General features: G+C 42.8%; 1 protein-coding gene across 2 annotated transcripts in view; it reads left to right on the forward strand.

Moving 5' to 3' along the window:
* The window catches only part of LOC124022136 (zinc finger protein 239-like), a 55,940-nt gene that overhangs the window by 8,862 nt on the left and 20,588 nt on the right, over positions 1-26,490 (forward strand). The window contains exons 2-4 of one of the 2 annotated variants that reach the window (XM_046337179.1): positions 14,327-14,615; positions 18,528-18,896; positions 19,014-19,367. The exons of the other annotated variant lie outside the window; for it this stretch is intronic. Of the exons in view, the coding sequence (XP_046193135.1) occupies positions 14,327-14,615; positions 18,528-18,896; positions 19,014-19,324 (969 nt within the window). The 3' untranslated portion in view covers positions 19,325-19,367. Of the gene's footprint in view, positions 1-14,326; positions 14,616-18,527; positions 18,897-19,013; positions 19,368-26,490 lie in introns of those variants that run through there. 2 annotated transcript variants of the gene reach the window in all.

A 26,490-nucleotide genomic window follows, 5' to 3' on the forward strand; every position in this document is an offset into this window, starting at 1 on the left:
GACTTTAGCTTAGACGTGGGGCCAGTGGCGCAATGGATAACGGTTCGACTCACGGATCAGAAGATTCTAGGTTCAATTCTGGCTCGCCATACTCTACTTAATTGGACTGAAATCAAGCTGAATGATACTTGTTTACCTTTCAGTGCTTCTGGCTGTTCTCACTTCAAACACATTATAGATGGATTTCATCTGGACATTCCCCAACCTCTCTGAGAAAAAAAAGATGTAGCTTTTAAATCCAACAGGCATGATATCAACATTTAAAGATTTGGTTCAGATGTGAATTTCCTTAAGTATGTGTCTTCCCATATGGTCTAGCGGTTAGGATTCCTGGTTTTCACTCCAGGTGGCCCGGGTTCAACTCCCGGTATTGGAAAGAATATCTTGTCAAGTTAGGTACGCACTTGTGTAACAACAGATGCAGCAGTTTCTCACAACACAAACAAATATTCCCTCTGCAACAGGAAATGTGAATCGCTAGTGTAGATTCAAATTATACAAAGCTTTTTAAACGCTAGAATACACTTCATGGCTGCATTTTCTTGCTCTGCAGTAAAATTCATGCAACAACAGGAGGATCAAATTGAGATATGCATCTGAAACAGAAAACTTCAAGGAACCTTGCTGTTGACAGACGCCATGATCAGTAAACTGGTCTAGCTTTGACCTGACTTCAGCTTAGACGTGGGGACAGGGAGCATTGATAACGGTTCACTATGAATCAGCATCTCAGGGTTTGACTCCTGGCTGGCTCAATACTTTGCTTAATTGACTGAAATCAAGCTGGGAATGATTACTCAGTTCACCTTTCTAGTGCTTCTGGCTGTTCTCACTTCAAACACACTTATAGACGTGATTTCATCTGGACATTCCCCAACATCTCTGAGAAAAAAAAGATGTAGCTTTTAATCAACAGGCATGATAGTCAACATTAAAGATTTGTCTGTGATGTATTTTAAGTATGTGTCTTCCCATATGGTCTAGCTGTTAGGGATTCTGGTTTTCACCCAGGTGTACGGCTCAATTCCGCATGGGAAAGAATATATTTGTCATAGGTACGCACTTGAGTAACAACAGATGCAGCAGTTCACAACACAACAATATTCCTCAACAGGAAAATGTGACTGTTAATGTAGATTCAAATTATACAAAGCTTTTTAAACGTTGAATATGACTTCTGTTGCTGCATTTTGCTCTGCAAAATCGCACACAGGAGGATCAAATTAAGATATGCATCTGGAAACAGAAACCAAGAACTTGTGATATTTACAGACTGTGTACACTGGCTCCAGCGGTGACCTGACTTCAGCTTAGACGCGGGGGCCAGTGGGGCGCAATGGATAACGTGGTTCGACCACGGATCAGAAGATTCAAGTTTTGGACTCCTGTAGATTCAAATTATACAAAGCTTTTTAAACGTTGAATACACTTCATACAGCATTCTTGCCTGGCAGCAAAAATTCATGCACAACATCAGAGATCAAATTAAGATATGCATCTGAAACAGAAAACCAAGGAAATCCTTTTAGTTGACAGACGCCATGACCAGTTCACACGCCATCTAGGCTGTGACTCACTTCAGCCTAGACGGGGGTCAGTGGCTTGCACGGACAAAAAGTGTCTCGACTACGGATCAGAAGATTCTAGGTCTGACTCCTGGCTGGCCTGATGACTATACTTCACTGACTGAAATCAAGCTGGAATGACACTCGTTTACCTTTTCAGTGCTTTTCTGGCTGTTCTCACTTTCAAACACATTTTAGACGGATTTCACCTGGGACATTCCCCAACAGCTCTGAGAAAAAAGATGTGAAGCTTTTTAAATCCAACAGGCATGATGTCAACATTTGAAAAGATTTGTCTGGGTGACGTGTATTTTAAGTATTGCATCTGAAATTATTAAGATATGCATCTGGAAACAGAAAACCAAGGAACCTTGTTGCTGGACAGACGCTATGACTGTGTACATTTGTCTAGCTGTGACCTGACTTCAGCTCAGACGTGGTGCCAGTGAGGGTAGGCAACAACATCTCCTCCCCGCTGATCCTCAACACGGGGGGCCCCACAAGGGTGCGCTCTGAGCCCTCTCCTGTACTCCCTGTTCACCCACGACTGCGTGGGCCACGCACGCTCCAACTCAATCATCAAGTTTGCGGACGACACAACAGTGGTAGGCTTGATTACCAACAACGACGAGACGGCCTACAGGGAGGAGGTGAGGGCCCTCGGAGTGTGGTGTCAGGAAAATAACCTCACACTCAACGTCAACAAAACTAAGGAGATGATTGTGGACTTCAGGAAACAGCAGAGGGAACACCCCCTATCCACATCGATGGAACAGTAGTGGAGAGGGTAGCTAGTTTTAAGTTCCTCGGCATACACATCACAGACAAACTGAATTGGTCCACTCACACTGACAGCGCCGTGAAGAAGGCGCAGCAGCGCCTATTCAACCTCAGGAGGCTGAAGAAATTCGGCTTGTCACCAAAAGCACTCACAAACTTCTACAGATGCACAATCGAGAGCATCCTGGCGGGCTGTATCACCGCCTGGTACGGCAATCACCCGCCTCAACCGTAAGGCTCTCTCCAGAGGGTAGTGAGGACTGCACAACGCATCACCGGGGGCAAACTACCTGCCCTCCAGGACACCTACACCACCCGTTGTTACAGGAAGGCCATAAAGATCAAGGACATCAACCACCCGAACCACTGCCTGTTCACCCCGCTATCATCCAGAAGGCGAGGTCAGTACAGGTGCATCAAAGCTGGGACCGAGAGACTGAAAAACAGCTTCTATCTCAAGGCCATCAGACTGTTAAACAGCCACCACTAACATTGAGTGGCTTCTGCCAACACACTGTCATTGACACTGACCCAACTCCAGCCATTTAATAATGGGAATTGATGGGAAATGATGTAAATATATCACTAGCCACTTTAAACAATGCTACCTTATATAATGTTACTTACCCTACATTATTCATCTCATATGCATATGTATATACTGTACTCTACATCATCGACTGCATCCTTATGTAACACATGTATCAGTAGCCACTTAACTATGCCACTTTGTTTACTTTGTCTACACACTCATCTCATATGTATACTGTACTCGATACCATCTACTGTATGCTGCTCTGTACCATCACTCATTCATATATCCTTATGTACATGTTTTATCCCCTACACTGTGTATAAGACAGTAGTTTTGGAATTGTTAGTTAGATTACTTGTTGGTTATCACTGCATTGTCGGAACTAGAAGCACAAGCATTTCGCTACACCTCGCATTAACATCTGCTAAACATGTGTATGTGACAAATAAAATTTGATTTGATTTGATTTGAATGGATAACGGTTCGACTACGGATCAGAAAATTCTAGGTTCGACTCCTGGCTGGCTCAATACTTGTTTAATTGACTGGAAATCAAGCAGGGAATGATACTGTATACCTTTCAGTGCTTCTGGCTGTTCTCACTTCAAACACACTTTAGACGGATTTCATCTGACATTCCCAACATCTGAGAAAAAAAAGATGTAGCTTTTAAATCCTACAGGCATGATGTCAACATTTAAAGATTTGTCTGTGATGTGTATTTTAAATATGTGTTTTCCCATATGGTCTAGCGGTTAGGGATTCCTGGTTTTCACTCCAGGTGGCCCGGGTTCAACTCGGTATGGGGAAAGAATATATTTCGTTAGGTACCCACTTGTGTAACAACAGATGCAGCAGTTTCTCACAACACAACAATATTCCCCTCAGCAACAGGAAATGTGACATGTTATGTAGATTCAAATTATACAAAGCTTTTTAAACGTTGAATACACTTCATGGCTGCATTTCTTGCTCTGCAGTAAAATTCATGCAACAACAGGAGGATCAAATTAAGATATGAATCTGAAACAGAAAACCAAGGAACCTTGTTGTTGACAGACGCTATGACTGTCTACACTGGTCTAGCTGTGACCTGACTTCAGCTTAGACGTGGGGCCAGTGGCGCAATGGATAAAGTGTCTGACAACACGGATCAGAAGATTCTAGGTTCAACTCCTGGCTAGCTCAATACTTTGTTTAATTGACTGAAATCAAGCTGGGAATGATACTGTTTATCATTTCAGTGCTTCTGGCTGTTCTCACTTCAAACACATTTTAGATGGATTTCATCTGGACATTCCCCAACATCTCTGGAGAAAAAGATGTTGCTTTTAAATCCAACAGGCATAATGTCAAACATTTAAAGATTTGTCTGTGATGTGTATTTTAAGTATGTGTCTTCCCATATGGTCTAGCAGTTAGTATTCCTGGTTTTCACTCAGGTGGCCCGGGTTCAACTCCCGGTATGGGAAAGAATATATTTTTGTTATGTTACCCACTTGTGTAACAACAGATGCAGCAGTTTCTCACAACAAAACTATATTCTCACAGGAAATGTGACATGTTATGTATATACAAAGCTTTTTAAACGTTGAATAAACTTCATGGCTGCATTTCTTGCTCTGCAGTAAAATTCATGCAACAACAGGAGGATCAAATTAAGATATTCATCTGAAACAGAAAACCAAGGAACCTTGTTGTTGACAGACGCTATGACTGTGTACACTGGTCTAGCTGTGACCTTACTTCAGCTTAGACGTTGGGCCAGTGGTGCAATGGATAACGTGTCTGACAATGTATCAGAAGATTTTTTGTTTCGACTCATGGCTTGCTCAATACTTTATTTAATTGACTGAAATCAAGCTGGGAATGATACTGTATACCTTTCAGTGCTTCTGGCTGTTCTCACTTCAAACACATTTTAGACGGATTTCATCTGGACATTCCACCACATCTCTGAAAAAAAGATGTAGCTTTTTTAAATCCAACAGGCATGATGTCAACATTTAAAGATTTGTCTGTGATGTGTATTTTAAGTATGTGTTTTCCCATATGGTCTCACGGGGTTAGGATTCCTGGTTTTCACCCAGGTGGCCAGGGTTCAACTCCCGTATGTGAAAAAGAATATCTTGTCGTTAGGTACGTACTTGTGTAACAACAGATGCAGCAGTTTCTCACAGCACAACAATATTCTTATCAACAGGAAATGTGACATGTTATGTAGATTCAAATTATACAAGGCTTTTTTAAACGTTGAATAGACTTCATGGCTGCATTTCTTGCTCTGCAGTAAAATTCATGCAACAACAGGAGGATCAAATTAAGATATGCATCTGAAACAGAAAACCAAGGAACCTTGTTGTTGACAGACGCTATGACTGTGTACACTGGTCTAGCTGTGACCTGACTTCAACTTAGATGTGGGGTCAGTGGCGCAATGGATAAAGTGTCTGACTACGGATCACACAAGATTCTAGGTTCGGCTCCTGGCTTGCTCAATACTTTACTTAATTGACTTGAAATCAAGCTGTGAATGATACTGTTTACCTTTCAGTGCTTCTGGCTGTTCTCATTTCAAACACATTTTAGATTATTTCATCTGACATTCCCCAACATCTCTGAGAAAAAAAAGATGTTGCTTTTTAAATCCAACAGGCATAATGCAAACATTTAAAGATTTGTCTGTGATGTGTATTTTAAGTATGTGTCTTCCCATATGGTCTAGCGGTTAGATTCCTGGTTTTCACCCAGGTGGGCCTGAGTTCAACTCCAGGTATGGAAAGGATATCTTGTCATTAGTTACCCACTTGTGTAACAACAACAGATGCAGCAGTTTCTACAACACAACAATATTCCTCAGCAACGTGTCATGTAGATTCGAATTATACAATTATTTTTAAACGTTGAATACACTTCATGGCTGCATTTCTTGGCTCTGCAGTAAAATTCATGCAACAACAGGAGGATCAAATGAAAGATATATGCATCTGTTACAGAAAACCAAGGAACCTTGTTGTTGACAGACGCCATGACTGTGTACACTTGTCTAGCTGTGACCTGACTTCAGCTTAGACGTGGGGCCAGTGGCGCAATGGATAACGTGTCTGACTACGGATCAGAAGATTCTAGGTTCGACTCTGGCTGGCTCAATACTTTGTTTAATTGACTGAAATCAAGCATGGAATGATACTGTATTAAAAAAAAATGTAGCTTTTAAATCAAACAGGCATAATGTCAACATTTAAAGATTTGTCTGTGATGTGTATTTTAAGTATGTGTCTTCCCATATGGTCTAGCGGTTAGGATTCCTTGTTTTCACCAAGGTGGCCCGGGTTCAACTCCCGGTATGGGAAAGGATATCTTGTCATTAGGTACCCACTTGTGTAACAACAGATGCAGCAGTTTCTCACAACACAACAATATCCCCTCAGCAACATGAAATGTACATGTCATGTAGATTTGAATTATACAATTATTTTTAAACGTTGAATACACTTCATGGCTGCATTTCTTGCTCTGCAGTAAAATTCATGCAACAACAGGAGGATCAAATTAAGATATGCATCTGAAACAGAAAACCAAGGAACCTTTTTGTTGACAGACGCTATGACTGTGTACACTGGTCTGGGCTGTGACCTGACTTCATTTTAGACGTGAGGCCAGTTGCACAATGGATAACGTGTCTGACTACAGATCAGAAGATTCTAGGTTCGACTCCTGGCTTGCTCAATATTTTATTTAATTGACTGAAATCAAGCTGTGAATGATACTGTATTTTCAGTGCTTCTGGCTGTTCTCACTTCAAACACATTTTACACGGATTTCATCCTGACATTCCCCAACATCTCTGAGAAAAAGATGTAGCTTTTAAATCCAACAGGCATGATGTCAACATTTAAAGATTTGTCTGTGATGTGTATTTTAAGTATGTGTCTTCCCATATGGTCCTAGCGTTAGATTCCTGGTTTTCACCCAGGTGGCCCGGGTTCAACCCCGGTATTGGGAAAGAATATCTTGTCGTAAGGTACGCACTTGTGTAACAACAGATGCAGCAGTTTCTCACAACACAACAATATTCCCTCTGCAACAGGAAATGTGATCCCCTTTTTCCACTGGGATTCTCTGCCTCTAACCCTGTTACGGGGGCTGAGTCACTGGCTTGCTGGGGCTCTCTCGTGCCGTCCCTGGGGGGGTGCGTCACCTGGGTGGGTTGATTCACTGTTGTGGTCGGCCTTTTCTGGGTTTCCCCCTTTGGGTTGTACCGTGTCGGAGATCTTTGTGGGCTATACTCGGCCTTGTCTCAGGATGGTAAGTTGGTGGTTGTAGATTTCCCTCTAGTGGTGTGGGGGCTGTGCTTTGGCAAAGTGGGTGGGGTTATATCCTTCCTGTTTGGCCCTGTCCGGGGGTGTCCTCGGATGGGGCCACAGTGTCTCCTGACCCCTCCTGTCTCAGCCTCCAGTATTTATGCTGCAGTAGTTTATGTGTCGGGGGGCTAGGGTCAGTTTGTTTATCTGGAGTACTTCTCCTGTCCTATTCGGTGTCCTGTGTAAATCTAAGTGTGCGTTCTCTAATTCTCTCCTTCTCTCCTTCTTTCTCTCTCTCGGAGGACCTGAGCCCTAGAACCATGCCCCAGGACTACCTGACATGATGACTCCTTGCTGTCCCCAGTCCACCTGGCCATGCTGCTGCTCCAGTTTCAACTGGCCTGGGCCCTAGGACCATGTCCCAGGACTACCTGACATGAGGACTCCTTGCTGTCCCCAGTCCACCTGGCCATGCTCCTGCTCCAGTTTCAACTGTTCTGCCTTACTATTATTCAACCATGCTGGTCATTTATGAACATTTGAACATCTTGGCCACGTTCTGTTATAATCTCCACCCGGCACAGCCAGAAGTGAAATACAGATAGAGATGCAGTCGTCCCAGAGTTAATGATCCCAGGTCAGTTTATATTATACAGGAAGTATTATTAAAGAGATGCTTTACATTGAAATACAGATAGAGATGTAGTAGTCCCAGAGTTAATGATCCCAGGTCAGTTTATATTATACAGGAAGTATTATTAAAGAGATGTTTTACATTGAAATACAGATAGAGATGCAGTCGTCCCAGAGTTAATGATCCCAGGTCTGTTTTGCATTTCACCTCCTGATTGATAATTAACAATGTTAGATTAAAAAATAAATGCACAAGGCTTAAACATGCTCACTCTCTCCATCTGTCTCTGGTCTGCAGGTATGTTTTGATGTGAGAGGATGCCAACCCTCAGTCCCATCATCGCCACCTCACCTGCTTTTAAGATAACAGTGTCTCTAGTCGGCCCAATGGTTATGTAATTGTGATGAACTGAGAGAACAGTTATGTAGCACTGTGATTCATTAATCATGTGCTGCCTTCCCTGCTCCTATGTGTTTACCTCTTTCCCTTTCTGTCTTTAACACCTCTCTCTGCTCCTCCTCCTCTTTCCCTTTCTGTCTTTAACACCTCTCTCTCCACCTCTTTCTTCCTCTGTTTTTATAATTCACAACAGATGTGCATTGATGGACAGATTGAACTTGTATTTATAACACTTGGATAATGAGCTTTTCAATAAAGCGTTTCACATTCTCTACTGGTTGAAATTAAGTGTAATGTGATGAAATACTCCACCTATCCTGTGTTTACCAGATCAATGCAGATGAAGGGCATTAGATGTTGAGATGAACCGGTGTTAGAGTATTTACATGATGCATAGGAAGTGTAGTGTTTAAAAATATATATTTCTGTATATATGAATTAACTAGTTAAATCCTGTTTCTAGTCTATTAGTTAATATGTGTAACCATTAATGTCCCAGGACCAAGATTGGTAAACACTGTTGAAGTGTATAATTGTAATACATACATGCAGACACGGTATCATTCAAAGACAGGAATTTGATCACCTCAAAGACATTCATACCTAAACTGCACATTAATTTGCCAAGGTAGAGTACATGATCAGTGAATATATTAAATGTACAGGCTACAATGTGGGGATCTCATGCATGGTAATAGCTACATGTATATTTGACTTGAATCCTTGGCAAAACATGATATTATATTCTACTCAACCCATAGGCTTCATTAATGTCATTCAGGCTGTTTTGAAGTTGATACAACTGGCTATGATAGTTGAGGTTCATAGCTAGGTTCTGAACTAATATTTATTCCAAACATTTGGGTCCATACACAGATCGGCTAGATAGCTAGCTACACATCCATGGGCATACAGGGATTTTAATCATCCACTGCACAGTCATCCACTGCACAATAACATACGTTATTTCATCTATCTGCATGGCAAATACAAATTTGTACATTCAATTTGCAGTAAATTCTTCAGTCAGCTAGATTCTATACATCCACTTTTTCACAAAACGACCGCCTGATTTGTGGGTTGTTTAAGGTGTCCCCAAAACAACCAGAATGACCATTTCAAACTCATGTCACAACACCTATAAAACTAGCCCAGCAAGCTGGCTAAATCACGATTTACGTAAATGAACTATGATTTAAAACAAGCATAATCATTTGTCTCTCCATTAACTAACATTCCTGTCAACTGTTGCTAGGGACTCTCCTGGAAGAAGCTAGCTAGCTTACAAAGAATAACAACAAAAAATATCTAGTTAACAGAAGAAAGGAAGACAAAATAAGGACAAAAGAAGGACAGAAGAAAAAGGAAAAGAAAGAGGACAACATAGTGAAACAGTACTTCTATTGCAACTTGTATTTCGTCGTCCTAACGTAGTCTACACTGCTATCTGCCCAGCAGCTAGCCAGCTTGCATACGTCCACCGTCTACCGAATTGCAGCACTGTAGAAACTATTACACTCAACTGAACGACTTGATTAGTGTAGTGTTAGCTAGCTACATAGTTGTCTTTGCTGTCTTCGTATCCAAGATAATTGTGTAGTTTAGAGCGTGTAGTCTTAGAGTGATTATCTTAATTTACTGAGGTTATCTAGCCAGCTATTTGTCGTCCTTAACGTAGGAGACACTGCTAGCTAGCCAACAGCTAGCCAACGTCTACTGAATAGAACTTCCGCACTCAACAACCCGGTCGCATTCCGCTTCGCTCCACAGGTAGTATCACATATTTCATTTCATTACAGCACAACGGTTTGATTTGTTTGATCGTAGCTAGCTACATAGCTAGCTACATAGCCGTCTGTGTATCAAAGATAATTGTTGTCGTTCTTTTAACGTAACGTAATCAACACTGCTAGCTAGCCAGCTAGCCCCGAATAGCAGCACTGTAGAAACTATTACACTCAACGGAACAACTTGATTAGTGTAGTGTCAACAACGCAGCCACTGCCAGCTAGCCTACAAAGTCAACAACGCAGCCACTGCCAGCTAGCCTACTTCAGCAGTACTGTATCATTTTAATCATTTTAGTCAATAAGATTCTTGCTACGTAAGCTTAACTTTCTGAACATTTGAGACGTGTAGTCCACTTGTCATTCCAATCTCCTTGCATTAGCGTAGCCTCTTCTGTAGCCTGTCAACTATGTGTCTGTCTATCCCTGTTCTCTCCTCTCTGCACAGACCATACAAACGCTCCACACCGCGTGGCCGCTGCCACCCTAATCTGGTGGTCCCAGCGCGCACGACCCACGTGGAGTTCCAGGTCTCCGGTAGCCTCTGGAACTGCCGATCTGCAGCCAACAAGGCAGAGTTCATCTCAGCCTATGCCTCCCTCCAGTCCCTCGACTTCTTGGCACTGACAGAAACATGGATCACCACAGATAACACTGCTACTCCTACTGCTCTCTCTTCGTCCGCCCACGTGTTCTCGCACACCCCGAGAGCTTCTGGTCAGCGGGGTGGTGGCATCGGGATCCTTATCTCTCCCAAGTGGTCATTCTCTCTTTCTCCCTTACCCATCTGTCTATCGCCTCCTTTGAATTTCATGCTGTCACAGTTACCAGCCCTTTCAAGCTTAACATCCTTATCATTTATCGCCCTCCAGGTCCCCTCGGAGAGTTCATCAATGAGCTTGATGCCTTGATAAGCTCCTTTCCTGAGGACGGCTCACCTCTCACAGTTCTGGGCGACTTTAACCTCCCCACGTCTACCTTTGACTCATTCCTCTCTGCCTCCTTCTTTCCACTCCTCTCCTCTTTTGACCTCACCCTCTCACCTTCCCCCTACTCACAAGGCAGGCAATACGCTCGACCTCATCTTTACTAGATGCTGTTTTTCCACTAACCTCATTGCAACTCCCCTCCAAGTCTCCGACCACTACCTTGTATCCTTTTCCCTCTCGCTCTCATCCAACACTTCCCACACTGCCCCTACTCGGATGGTATCGCGCCGTCCCAACCTTCGCTCTCTCTCCCCGCTACTCTCTCCTCTTCCATCCTATCATCTCTTCCCTCTGCTCAAACCTTCTCCAACCTATCTCCTGATTCTGCCTCCTCAACCCTCCTCTCCTCCCTTTCTGCATCCTTTGACTCTCTATGTCCCCTATCTTCCAGGCCGGCTCGGTCCTCCCCTCCCGCTCCGTGGCTTGACGACTCATTGCGAGCTCACAGAACAGGGCTCCGGGCAGCCGAGCGGAAATGGAGGAAAACTCGCCTCCCTGCGGACCTGGCATCCTTTCACTCCCTCCTCTCTACATTTTCCTCCTCTGTCTCTGCTGCTAAAGCCACTTTCTACCACTCTAAATTCCAAGCATCTGCCTCTAACCCTAGGAAGCTCTTTGCCACCTTCTCCTCCCTCCTGAATCCTCCTCCCCCTCCCCCCCCTCCTCCCTCTCTGCAGATGACTTCGTCAACCATTTTGAAAAGAAGGTCGACGACATCCGATCCTCGTTTGCTAAGTCAAACGACACCGCTGGTTCTGCTCACAGTGCCCTACCCTGTGCTCTGACCTCTTTCTCCCTCTCTCTCCAGATGAAATCTCGCGTCTTGTGACGGCCGGCCGCCCAACAACCTGCCCGCTTGACCCTATCCCCTCCTCTCTTCTCCAGACCATTTCCGGAGACCTTCTCCCTTACCTCACCTCGCTCATCAACTTATCCCTGACCGCTGGCTACGTCCCTTCCGTCTTCAAGAGAGCGAGAGTTGCACCCCTTCTGAAAAAACCTACACTCGATCCCTCCGATGTCAACAACTACAGACCAGTATCCCTTCTTTCTTTTCTCTCCAAAACTCTTGAACGTGCCGTCCTTGGTCAGCTCTCCCGCTATCTCTCTCAGAATGACCTTCTTGATCCAAATCAGTCAGGTTTCAAGACTAGTCATTCAACTGAGACTGCTCTTCTCTGTATCACGGAGGCGCTCCGCACCGCTAAAGCTAACTCTCTCTCCTCTGCTCTCATCCTTCTAGACCTATCGGCTGCCTTCGATACTGTGAACCATCAGATCCTCCTCTCCACCCTCTCCGAGTTGGGCATCTCCGGCGTGGCCCACGCTTGGATTGCGTCCTACCTGACAGGTCGCTCCTACCAGGTGGCGTGGCGAGAATCTGTCTCCTCACCATGCGCTCTCACCACTGGTGTCCCCCAGGGCTCTGTTCTAGGCCCTCTCCTATTCTCGCTATACACCAAGTCACTTGGCTCTGTCATAACCTCACATGGTCTCTCCTATCATTGCTATGCAGACGACACACAATTAATCTTCTCCTTTCCCCCTTCTGATGACCAGGTGGCGAATCGCATCTCTGCATGTCTGGCAGACATATCAGTGTGGATGACGGATCACCATCTCAAGCTGAACTTCGGCAAGACGGAGCTGCTCTTCCTCCCGGGGAAGGACTGCCCGTTCCATGATCTCGCCATCACGGTTGACAACTCCATTGTGTCCTCCTCCCAGAGCGCTAAGAACCTTGGCGTGATCCTGGACAACACCCTGTCGTTCTCAACTAACATCAAGGCGGTGGCCCGTTCCTGTAGGTTCATGCTCTACAACATCCGCAGAGTACGACCCTGCCTCACACAGGAAGCGGCGCAGGTCCTAATCCAGGCACTTGTCATCTCCCGTCTGGATTACTGCAACTCGCTGTTGGCTGGGCTCCCTGCCTGTGCCATTAAACCCCTTCAACTCATCCAGAACGCCGCAGCCCGTCTAGTGTTCAACCTTCCCAAGTTCTCTCACGTCACCCCGCTCCTCCGCTCTCTCCACTGGCTTCCAGTTGAAGCTCGCATCCGCTACAAGACCATGGTGCTTGCCTACGGAGCTGTGAGGGGAACGGCACCTCAGTACCTCCAGGCTCTGATCAGGCCCTACACCCAAATAAGGGCACTGCGTTCATCCACCTCTGGCCTGCTCGCCTCCCTACCACTGAGGAAGTACAGTTCCCGCTCAGCCCAGTCAAAACTGTTCGCTGCTCTGGCTCCCCAATGGTGGAACAAACTCCCTCACGACGCCAGGACAGCGGAATCAATCACCACCTTCCGGAGACACCTGAAACCCCACCTCTTTAAGGAATACCTAGGATAGGATAAAGTAATCCTTCTCACCCCCCCCCCCCCTTAAAATATGTAGATGCACTATTGTAAAGTGGCTGTTCCACTGGATGTCATAAGGTGAATGCACCAATTTGTAAGTCGCTCTGGATAAGAGCGTCTGCTAAATGACTTAAATGTAATGTAAATGTAAACTGTACATGTTTTTTGCATGATTCATTATGACGTTGTAATCCCTTACATTTGCTTCCATCCTCGTATTTCTGTCCGCCATCTTTGATGAAGAAAGGCCAACAGTCACTGGTGCAGCAGCAGCCTCCCCCGGTCCAAGATCCAACCCGATAGGAAGTTTAAGATGTGATGGAACGGCTCACGAAAAAAATAAATCACAGAAGAAAAAATATTGACTGATATTGATTTATTTAGGGGGGGGGTAATTAATATTTTAGGACGAGCGTCGTCTCTGATTCCTACCCTTTAACTTTTTGTCTGAAAATTAAATAAAAATTTTACTCATCTGCGTTACCCACTCCAGTCAGCAGATGGCGGTCTGAGACTTTAAGGCGATGCTGTTGGTGTGACGTATAATGTAGTGGACGGAACGCTTCTTTCATCAGCAGCAACAGTTCGTCAAACACCTCCGTAGCTTGATAGAGGAATTAGCCGAAACAATATAGCTCTTTAGACGCTTTCGTGTATATTAGCCACTGTGTTTTAAACCCACTTCTGTCGTCTAGTTAGTTATCCGATTTAATTTAATATTTACGGTGTAGTTATTATTATTCAGCTAGCGGGCTGGTTAAGTTAGCATTAGCATAGCTAACATCCCCGACCATGCGCTCACTAAGCTATTCCCCAGTTTTAAACCCACTTCTGTCGTCTAGTTAGTTATCCAATTTAATATTTACGGTGTTATTATTAGTCAGCTAGCGGGGTGGTTAAGTTAGCATTAGCATAGCTAACATCTCCGACCATGCGGTCACCAAGCTACTCTCCTTCTAATGAAGAGAAGGATATCACAGTAAAACAAGAAGTAGAGAGTGGGGCCGTTACTGTGAAAGAAGAGGAGGACGCGTTCAGAGTGAAAGAGGAGGATGATGTTACAGTGAAAGGAGAGGAAGATGCAGTTTATGGCGCGAAAGAGGAAGGGGAGGAGATGACTGTTACATCGAAAAAGGAGGAAGAGGAGGAACCTGGATATCTGGTTCCGGTTTCCCAGACGCATCTTAAGTTATCCAATGGTCCGAACGAAGAATTTAGCCTGAAGATGGTTTTGAGAAACCGTTCCCTGATTAACACTAGTAAGTACTGTCTTAACAACAGAGGCACAAACTCTGCAGTTGAACTGATGTTTGGTGTTAAGGCGGAAATCTGCAATCGCTACACCCATATTGTGACTTTTAAATTATTTATTTACATCCATTGATTCTTGAAGAATATAACACATGCCTCATGAGCTGAGTTCAACTGTTGTACCCCATCAGAACCCCAAATAATATTTTTTTACTATAATGTTTAGAAACAATGTAAATCAACACTATAGCAGTTAAGAACAAATTCTTATTTTCATTAACAGACTAGGAACAGTGGGTTTAATTGCCTGTTCAGGGGCAGAACGACAGATTTGTACCATGTCAGCTCGGGGATGTGAACTTGCAACCGGTTACTAGTCCAACGCTCTAACCACTAGGCTACCCTGCTGCCTCAACATGGTTAAAACTATAATGTTGCATGGATGGTCAGTCCTTGCATCCATAGGTCTGTCTGTAGTTACATGTCTCCAACCCCATAATCTTTTATTACCAAAATAGTGGTGGAATGACAGATTTGTTATTGTTTGAACTGCAGATTGCTGGGTTGTGTGGGGTTTTTAAAAAGCAACAAAATGGCTGCCCAGAGACTTGGTTAACAGCTGAGGGATGGGGGAAGGAGAAGTGTAACCACTCTCAAATTCATAGAGAACAATATTGTAGAAACCTTAACACAACATCTAGCGACCTCGTCAAGAAGTTCAGACATCTTGGCATAACAGTTAAAAGGTGTTGACTTGACAGTCGCTGGACCCAGGTTTGAGTTCAGCTCAGGGCCTCTCCCTGAATTCACTACACTATGAATACAAGGACTGGCCATCCATGAGGTCATAATGATAATTTAACCAGTTTTCTAGGCTATATAGTATATTCTAGAATTCATCCATGATGTCATAATGATAGTTTAACCAGGTTTCTAGGCTATATAGTATATTCTCTCATTTTGTCTGTCACAGTTGAAGTGTACCTATGATGAAAATTACAGGCCTCTCATCTTTTTAAGTGGGAGAACTTGCGCAATTGGTGGCTGACTAAATAATTTTGCCCCACAGTATGTCATGCAACAACAACCAAAGTGCTTCTTCGTTCATTTCAGGTATATTTGTTGTTAGGTGAAGTTGTGGGCCAATATGGCAAACAGTGTACAAACCCTCATTATCAGGTTGATGGAAAAGCCAAAAAGCATTTTACTGGTTGAAGTGTTTTTTGATTACACAAACATGTTGCGATGATGACACAAACATTATATTAAGCAGGACATTCAATCGATCCTTACAATTAACACCCAAAGTAGTGTGAAATGCTCTCATAAGCAACCTGGAAATGGAGGTTAATTCCCTGAGTTTTCCCCCATTCACATTCAGAATACATTGTGAAAAACAAATCTTTGCCCACCATTTTTGCTCCTGGCAGATATACTACATCCATAACTAGTGGTTTCCTCATTAGCAGATATACTACATCCATAACTAGTGGTTTCCTCATTAGCAGATATACTACATCCATAACTAGTGGTTTCCTCATTACCAGATATACTACATCCATAACTAGTGGTTTCCTCATTACCAGATATACTACATCCATAACTAGTGGTTTCCTCATTACCAGATATACTACATCCATAACTAGTGGTTTCCTCATTACCAGATATACTACATCCATAACTAGTGGTTTCCTCATTACCAGATATACTACATCCATAACTAGTGGTTTCCTCATTAGCATATATACTACATCCATAACTAGTGGTTTCCTCATTACCAGATGTACTACATCCATAACTAGTGGTTTCCTCATTAACAGTGTCACGGTGCTGACTTTTGCCAAATACCTGCAGCAAATGCCTCTACCCCGTCTTCTGGCTGGGCAGAGTACTTTAGGATTTTAGTTACTGCGGTGTAACAAGGGCCTAGCCGTGCGGACCTACCAACCCTTCTATTTCTTCGTAATGGCCCTTCGCGTGAGTTGGGTTTGTTCCTTCGTTCACGTTGTCACTCCCTTATTTTCCGGTCTAGTATGAGGTCTTGGATAGATATACTCCTATTTAAATATTCTGAGTGTTATGGATTCCTCCTATAATTCCTTACCTTCAAGTCTCTTTTACCTCTGTATATATCAATACCTAATAACTTCTTCTATTGGTTATTATGCTCGTCAGCTAGTAGTCACTTGGAAACTAGTATTGGTATATATTTTGACTCTCCTAAAAATATATTATTGTCCACACAATGAAATATTCTTTCGTGCAATCACTTGAACCTATAACCAGGGTCACTTTCTGTTCAGTGAGAGTGTCAAAGCCGTTTGCTCTCCAGATCGTTAATCTGGCCTAGTTGTCAAAGTTTCAAGCTTTTATTAAAGTCACTCTGTCTTTTGTCTTATACACATTATTACAATTCAATGGTTCTACAGTTTCCTAATACATCAATAATGCTCAATCAATCCTTAATGCTTTAAGCTATGCTAGATAATATTGCAAAACTTCAAATGCGTTAACACTTCTAACAATATTGACTGAATAGCAAAAATAGTTCAATTACCTTAAATGCTCAGCCCCTTGGTCACTTTCCTGTAATTGGAATTCTCACAGCACTAACGCTAGATTCCGAATTCCAATATCTTAATACACTTCCAACTCTGTGTATGGACTCAATATATTGTAACCGGTACGTGGCTGTGTCCTTGTATTGCTAATCACATCTGTACTTGATGTCTCACTGTTTGACTGCCGCTTTGTCTGTGATCAAGAGCTGTCAAGACCCCTGTGTTTCAAATATTGTTCTAGTCTAACAAAAAGCGTATAGTGCAATAGTAAATTTACCTATGATGATTCTCCATATGAAGTCTGTCTCATATGTCAGTGAGGATCATGCCTCTCTTATGATCTCTGTTCTCTTTATATACCTTTTTACAGGGGAAGTTCGCAAGTTTCTAATCCACACTTTCACACTGACACTGCCCTGCGGCTTGCACCGGCGGATTACTCGGGGACTGTAGATTACTTACACTGAGTGCTTACTCGGGGACTGTAGATTACTTACACTGAGTGCTTATTCGGGGACTGTAGATTGCTTACACTGAGTGCTTACTCGGGGGCTGTAGATTGCTTACACTGAGTGCTTACTCAGGGACTGTAGATTACTTACACTGAGTGCTTACTCGGGGACTGTAGATTGCTTACACTGAGTGCTTACACTGGGACGGTAGATTGCTTATTACGTCATCTTAGACCTGTGTCTAAATGGAAGCTTCTTATTCTAAATCTAGGTCATGCTCTACTAACTCCCATTCTTCTGCTTCCGTGTTACTGTTGGCTGATTCTACTTAATGATACCAGCTGGTTGTTTCTACCACTTGAGGCGGCGTAGGTGGCATGTCAAGCGTCAGTTGGGAGAAGTCTATGATAGGTATCTCCTCTGCTTCCCCCTGTTGTCCAGTTTCTGCAGGTGTGTTCCATGAGGTCCCATGAATGCCCTGTGTTGCTGTCCCCATTGCTTGATGGAGTGGGCAGATTCTTTTCATCTCTTGTCACACCAGATATACGACATCCATAACTAGTGGTTTCCTCATTAGCATGGAGGAGTTAATGCAATCAAATTGCCCTCGTGCTGCAATTTTAGAAAACACAAAGGGGCCTGTATTGTAGACCAAAAGTCTTCTGCCACACTGTTTAGAGTTTCAACAACATGAATAACTTATTTCTAGTCTACAATCTTAGATGTTACTACTAATGTGAAAACAAGACCAAATATGACTTCTTGCTCATTTTAAGACAATTTTAACATTCATTACAAACATAAATTGTTGTACAACATCATGGCTATGCTGTTGGCATCAACTTTTACACTGGATTATCGCTGTTGTGGGCCTTTAATCATCTGTCTGACTTTGTTTTTCACACAGGAGAGAGACGTGACTATCGTGGATCCTCTGGGGAGCCTCAACAACCTCATGATGCTGAGGAGACAGAGAAGAGTCTCTCCAGATCAGAACACCTCAATAAACACCCACAGAGACCCACGGGGAAGAGAACTCACTGCTGCTCTGACTGTGGGAAGAGATTCACATCATCAGGCATTAAAATTCATCAGAGAACACACACAGGAGAGAAATCTTATAGCTGTGGTCAATGTTGGAGGAGATTTAGTTCATCTGGAGATCTGACAGTGCACAAGAGAATACACACAGGAGAGAAATCTTATAGCTGTGATCAATGTGGGAGGAGTTTTAGTCAATCTGGCAATCTGACTCTACACCAGAGAACACACACAGGAGAGAACTTACACTGTGGTCAGGAGAGAATCTTAATCTGACTGAACACAGGAGGAGCTGTGATCAAGAGTTTTAGTCAATCTGGCAGTCTGACTCTACACCAGAGAACACACACAGGAGAGAAACCTTATAGCTGTGGTCAATGTGGGAAGAGTTTTAGTCAATCTGGCAGTCTGACTCTACACCAGAGAACACACACAGGAGAGAAACCTTATAGCTGTGGTCAATGTGGGAAGAGTTTTAGTCAATCTGGCAATCTGACTCTACACCAGAGAACACACACAGGAGAGAAACCTTATAGCTGTGGTCAATGTGGGAAGAGTTTTAGTCGATCTGGAGATCTGACAGTGCACACAGAATACACACAGGAGAGAAACCTTATAGCTGTGGTCAATGTGGGAAGAGTTTTAGTCGATCTGGAGATCTGACAGTGCACAACAGAACACACACAGGAGAGAAACCTTATAGCTGTGATCAATGTGGGAAGAGTTTTAGTCAATCTGTCATTCTGACTGTACACCAGAGAACACACACAGGAGAGAAACCTTATAGCTGTGGTCAATGTGGGAAGAGTTTTAGTCAATCTGGCAGTCTGACTCTACACCAGAGAACACACACAGGAGAGAAACCTTATAGCTGTGGTCAATGTGGGAAGAGTTTTAGTCAATCTGGCAGTCTGACTCTACACCAGAGAACACACACAGGAGAGAAACCTTATAGCTGTGATCAATGTGGGAAGAGATTTGCTGCATCTGACAAACTGACTCTACACCAGAGAACACACACAGGAGAGAAATCTTATAGCTGTGGTCAATGTGGGAAGAGTTTTATTCGATCTGGAGATCTAACAGTGCACAAGAGAATACACACAGGAGAGAAACCTCATCGCTGTGATCAATGTGGGAAGAGATTTTCGACATCTGGCCACCTAACTCTACACCAGAGAACACACACAGGAGAGAAACCTTGTAGCTGTGGTCAATGTGGGAAGAGATTTGCTACATCTGGCAACCTGACTACACCAGAGAATACACACAGGAGAGAAACCTTATAGCTGTGATCAATGTGGGAGGAGTTTTAGTCAATCTGGCAATCTGACTCTACACCAGAGAACACACAGGATTGAAATCTCATAGCTGTGACCAGAGATAATCTGATAAAAGATCTCTGATCAAATATTAGAAAATACATACATGAAGTAGTTGTTTCATGATTTCAATGAATTACTGTCACAATGTAGAATTTTTTGACATTGTAGTAGGAGTATTGTAATGATTTCACAATGTAGAAGCCTAAACGTGTGCCCACTTATGAATTGATATCAACATGTTATGGATATTAGCCTAATGGGGAAAAATCCAGGCTCTGAAATGGAAGAGTACTATTTATGTGATTTAACAAAAATTGACAAACTAAAAAAAGAGGATCAAATCAAATTTATTTATAAAGCCCTTCTTATATCAGCTGATATCTCAAAGTGCTGTACAGAAACCCAGCCTAAAACCCCAAACGGCAAGCAATGCAGGTGTAGAAGCACGGTGGCTAGGAAAAACTCCCTAGAAAGGCCAAAACCTAGGAAGAAACCTAGAGAAGAACCAGGCTATGAGGGGTGGCCAGCCCTTTTCTGGCAGTGCCGGGTGGAGATTATAACAGAACATGGCCAAGATGTTCATAAATGACCAGCATGGTCAAATAATAATAATCACAGTAGTTGTCGAGGGTGCAACAGATCAACACCTCAGGAGTAAATGTCAGTTGGCTTTTCATAGCCGATCATTAAGAGTATCTCTTCCGTTCCTGCTGTCTCTAGAGAGTTGAAAACAGCAGGTTTGGGACAGGTAGCACATCCGGTGAACAGGTCAGGGTTCCATAGCCGCAGGCAGAACATTTGAAACTGGAGCAGCAACACGGCCAGGTGGACTGGGGACAGCAAGGGGTCATCGTGCCAGGTAGTCCTGAGGCCTGGTCCTAGGGCTCAGGTCCTCCGAGAGTGAGAAAGAAAGAATTAGAGAGAGCATACTTAAATTCACACAGGACACCGGATAAGGCAGGAGAAGTACTCCAGATATAACGAACTGACCCTAGCCCCCCGACACAAACTACTGCAGCATAAATACTGGAGGCAGGAGGGGTCAGGAGACTCTGTGGCCCCATCCGATGATACCCCCGGACAGGGCCAAACAGGAAGGATATAACCCCACCCGCTTTGCCAAAGCACAGCCCCCACACCGCTAGAGGGATATCTTCAACCACCAACTTACCATCCTGAGACAAGGCTGAGTAAAGCCCACAAAGATCTCCGCCACGGCACAACCCAAGGGGGAGCGCCAACCCAGACAGGAAGATCACGTCAGTGACTCAACCCACTCCAGTGATGCACCCCTGCTAGGGACGGCATGAAAGAGCACCAGTTTGCCAGTGACTCAGCCCCTGTAATAGGGTTAGAGGCAGAGAATCCCAGTGGAGAGAGGGGAACCGGCCAGGCAGAGACAGTAAGCACGGTTCGTTGCTCCAGAACCTTTCCGTTTACCTTCACACTCCTGGGCCAGACTACACTCAATATGACCTACCGAAGAGATGAGTCTTCAGTAAAGACTTAAAGGTTGAGACCAAGTCTGCATCTCTCACATGGATAGGCAGACCATTCCATTCAAATGGAGATCTACAGGAGAAAGCCCTGCCTCCAGCTGTTTGCTTAGAAATTCTAGGGACAATTAGGAGTTGTGTTACACTTACCACGTTGGTGACCCACTTGAATCAAAATGCAACACTTCAAAATGTGGCGTGCTGTTTTCCACAAATTGTCCTCTAACCAGGGATGTACTCCCAGGGATGTACTCCCAGATTCCGTGTGGTTTTTTGAGCTGTTAGTTTTAACAGGACGTGCAACCTCATCTCTCTCCGCTCTCACAATTTTTTAAAACATGATATCGATGAGTGATGACAAATAAGTGTTGCATTCCCTTGTTTAGCGACCCCTAAATTTAATGCATCACTCCTAAATGTAGCTGACTCTTCTGCAGGTTGTCCTCTAACCAGGGAGGTAAAATATATCTCCCATTTCTGTTTTTTTGTTGTTGTGTCAGTTTCAACAGCACGTACAACCTAATCGATATCAGTGATTTATTGCTACCTGTCAAAACAACAGTGTTTTTGGTGTTTGTGCAGTTTATAAGGAGCTTGTTTTAAAAATATAAGGAATATGATTATTGTGGCAGATGTTTGTGTAAATAGCACATGTTATGTTTAGGTTTTCAATTTATCCCCAAACTGTTCCTGCATATTGGTTATTGATATACAATTTTTTGGTACAATTATATTGACATTGTTGCCCTGTTTTTAGGATATCAGGGTTAATTCTCACAAGTGCCAAACCAAATGTTCTAGAGCATGATATTGGGGACTGGGCCCAGATCCAACAACATGCCTATCTAGTGAACCCTGAAAAGAGAGAGAAGCTCCGCAGTGAGGTGGAAAGTTATTACGGATATCGCAGGAGTTTCCTCTTGAAATCAGTCCGTGGTAAGGAAAACTTGGTTGCTGATTATCTCTGGGGTGGGCAGTCAAAAAGATTTGTGTTTTGCGTTGAGCCAGTGTGTTTATTTGGAGTTTTATCTCTTATTCTTTTCCGTATTGAAACTGCACTGTTGGTTAGGGGCTCATAAGGAAGCATTTCACTGTTGTATTCGGTGCATGTGACTAATACAATTTGATCTGAGTTTTGTTTGGGCTCGTTCCAAGAGGACGAGAGTTCTAGAAGCTAGTGAGTTTTAGGAAGACTGGAGTTCTAGAAGCTAGTGAGTTTTAGGAAGACTAGTTATTATTATTATTATTATTATTAGATCTAGAAGCAAGTGAGTTGTAGGATTCTATAGAAAGAAAAAGGAGACAAAAATAACATGATTGTTTATTATTATTTAGGAATAGGTGTTTTTTCTTGTTTTTAATTGTTGACAGCCAGTAGACACCATGTTTATATTGGTGAATGTGAAGCATTGTAGTTGATTATAATGTGAAATGGAAGTTGTTTTCTGTTGGTGGTGAGCAAACGTGTCCAACAAAAATATAGGATATGTTTGTTGTCTTAAGGGGGAAGGTGATACAGGCTTTGGTTTTTCCATTTATGTTTTGAGGTTGGACTTTAGCACATCTATCTCGTTAGCATGTTGGACACACTGATTGGTGTCACCTCGTTAGTCAGTATGTGTTACACCTGTGCTGGCTTGTCCATCTCGTTAGTGGGAAGGTGTTTCACCTGAGCTGGTCCAGGTTCTATTTAAGAGTGTATGGCCCAGTGCTCCAGTTGTCTTGATAGATGTGACAAATCAACACCTTTAGTTGCACTACCGTTTTGGTTTGCTTCCTGTTTTTAAGTTTGTTGTGGGTTTTTCTTTTGTTTGCCTCTTCTTGGGCAGATTTAGTGGGTCTCATGGTGGGTGTCTTTTAGGTCCCAGTTGTTGTTACTAGTCAACTTTCAGTGGACACTGTGAGAGCAAAACTGCAAGATTATGTTATTGTACTTTTATTGTATCAAATGGTTGTTTTATGCAACAGAATAGAGGGTTCTTAGAACTATTGTGTCTGTGTTCTACTGAGGATGGGCCTCTGGGAGAAAACACTGACAGGAGATTTACAATGTCTTTTGGGTGATTAAAACCTAAAGAGACAGTATTCCAGATTATGAGTTAATGTTTCTGTTCTATATGTTACCAGGGAGAGATGACCCCAGGGCCAGACCCTGGTTTCTACACAGAGTACTGTTTTTACAGCAGATACTGTCTGCTGAGAATTATAAGTATCTTTCATACAAATCTTAACCTTGTGACCCGTTCTATACATCTGTTGTTGGTCATGTAGGTTGAAAGGGGTGTATCTTAGCTATAAAAGACCTTTGTACTTTTGTCTCGTGGCTCTCAACGAATCATCTGGGGGTGATTTGTTGACCAGCCAATATTATTGTAGAGCACTCAATTGATTCACTTTATATGTGTGTGTGTTGTATTGACCTACTCCCTTATTAATAAGTGAATAAAGATTTAGTTTAAGAATAAATCTGACTTGTGTGATAAGTTTGTTTCTCATTTGATATTAAAGAAATTAACAACCACATTTGGCAATGTGAATCTTGACTTGGTGACCGCTCCTGACGACCTGGGTAAATCGTCCTCCAGGGATCCCTCAAACTTGGAATCTCATGGAAACCACACTTCGGGAACGGAGCAGATCGACCCACCTTAGACCTGAGAGGCAGCGAGCAGATTCTATACACCTAGTTTTTTTTAAAGTGAGTTTTTAGAAAATCCTCGTAGGCTCTGAGTGTATATTCCTATGTGAGGGGGCACCTTGGAGGCATAAACAGGGCCGAGTCAGCATCTGAGTGTGTACTCCTGTGTGGGGGTGTAAACAGGGCCGAGTCAGCATCTGAGTGTGTATTCCTGTGTGGAGGTGTAAACAGGGCCCAGTCAGGAGGCTCTGAGTATACATGTATGAGTTGCATTATCCTAGGAACTAACCATGAGATAGAAATGTGAAAATATTCCTGCAGGTAAAAATATTGTTGAAAAACTAATTGATTAGGTATGTTTGGGAATAGCATTGTGTGACTGATATGAGAGTTGTGTGAATGTGGAAATGAGTCTTAATCTGTCGTTTGGATAGTAACATATAGAAATATGCTTACTCAGATTATTGAAAATTAGATAATAAACGGGATGATATTTTAGAAAGCAGCGGAAGGTCTATAGTTCCTGGGAGGCTTGATTTTGCCGTGGTCTCTGAAAGGTTAGAGAACTGTTGAGGATCCTATGGTCATTGTCTGGGAAACAAAAGTTCATTTTTTTATTCTGCTGGGAGTATGTTTGGAGAGCTGCTGTGTAGCTATGGAGAGTCCTTGAAAAAGCAAATGGAATGGTTGTCGCAAGTCGCTGAGAATTTCTTACGTTTTATATGGATTCTGTGAATATGAAAATATGATGAATTGTATGTGGGTATATTGATTACTAGAGATTTGATGAAGTATTACTGGCATAATCATTAGATACAATTTAAACAACCCATATGTAGATGAACGTAGGTTTTGCGTTGGTATCTTTAATGGATAATTTGATAAAGATGAGGTTTAAGCATTATTAAACAGTCTACAAAGTCTGGGCAGTTGTCCCAGAAACTGATGGGAGTGTGTCCATTTTAGGATAAGTTATCCTAACGAGGTGACTATAAAACGCTAACTGGATTTTCTCCATCCCGGTACTACAATTGAAATAAAACTGCCCTTAAGGCCTGAAAATTCAGGGGGGTGGTGTCTTCCCAGTATGAGAGGAGTTGCTATTGCAACAGTATAGCTTCCATCCCTCTCCTCGCCCTGACCTGGGCTCGAACCAGGGATCCTCTGCACACATCAACAACAGCCAACCTCAAGGCATCGTTTCCCATCACTCCACAAAAGCCGCGACCTACTTCAAGGTCTCAGAGCGAGTGACGTCACCGATTGAAACGCTAACTGGCTAGCCATTTCACATCGGTTACACTATATTTAATGAATACACATTTTTCCATAAAGTTAGAGTGAACCAAAGTGTCTGACTAACTGTTGATGTTGAAGAAACGTCCCATCCACTATATTATACGTCACAGTAGCAGAATCACCTGAAAGACGTACATCCCCATCTGCTGACTGGAGTTGGTATCGCAGTTGAGAAAATACTTTTAGACAAAAAGCTAAAAAAGCAACTGCCCCTAAAAACCAACAATTCCCTTTGTGTCATCAGAAACATGTCCACCCTCCCTCCATTATAAAAACATATTATAATAATATTGACAATATTCACTTAAATAATTGTTTATTTAGTGGCACAACAAATGTGAATTAATATTTACAAAACAATTTACCAAAAAAAAACATTATAAAATTGCAACATTTCTGCAGACATGTCAGACTATAATAAATAATAAAAGTACTTTGTAAAGTGCTTTTCATGACATTTAAAAAACATTAAAAAATAATGATGTACAATAAAAACAACATACATTAAAAATGAATCATAGGTAAACTAACAACATTGTAGACTTGATGCTAAATACAGATTTTTCAGCTTTAGTGTGTATATCATATTCACTTAGTTATGTTAGGAAGTTCTCCATCTTTATGACCGGCCCTGGTAACTTCACCCAATTTCTCTTATCCCCAGAACACAGTAACTTAACAACATAAGTGTTTTTCTGACATTTTTGGGAAATTTAAGGGAAAAAAAAAATACAGCCCAAGCGGAGCCCCAAGTCCCATGGAGACGTCCTCGAGGGCGTGGATGTTCTCCCCATCAAAGGCCAGCAGGATTTCACTCTCACGGTGAGATGGATTTCCACCGATGTGCAGTAAAGGAGTGAAGAGCGGTGAAATCTGTGTCAACAAAAGTAAGAAAAGATTAATACACATACAATTAACAAAGAACATAACAAATGTTCAGCTGTAGTTTTATATAAGCGTGCACACTTATGTTTATGAAGAAACAGATGATTGGTGCAAAGGCATACCTTCTCACGGACATAAAGGTCACTCTGGTCCTGAAGAGGTAGGGCAAGAGCAGGATCGCTGCTG

Source organism: Oncorhynchus gorbuscha, unplaced genomic scaffold (assembly GCF_021184085.1).
Source record: "Oncorhynchus gorbuscha isolate QuinsamMale2020 ecotype Even-year unplaced genomic scaffold, OgorEven_v1.0 Un_scaffold_1305, whole genome shotgun sequence".
Classification (NCBI taxonomy): domain Eukaryota; kingdom Metazoa; phylum Chordata; class Actinopteri; order Salmoniformes; family Salmonidae; genus Oncorhynchus; species Oncorhynchus gorbuscha.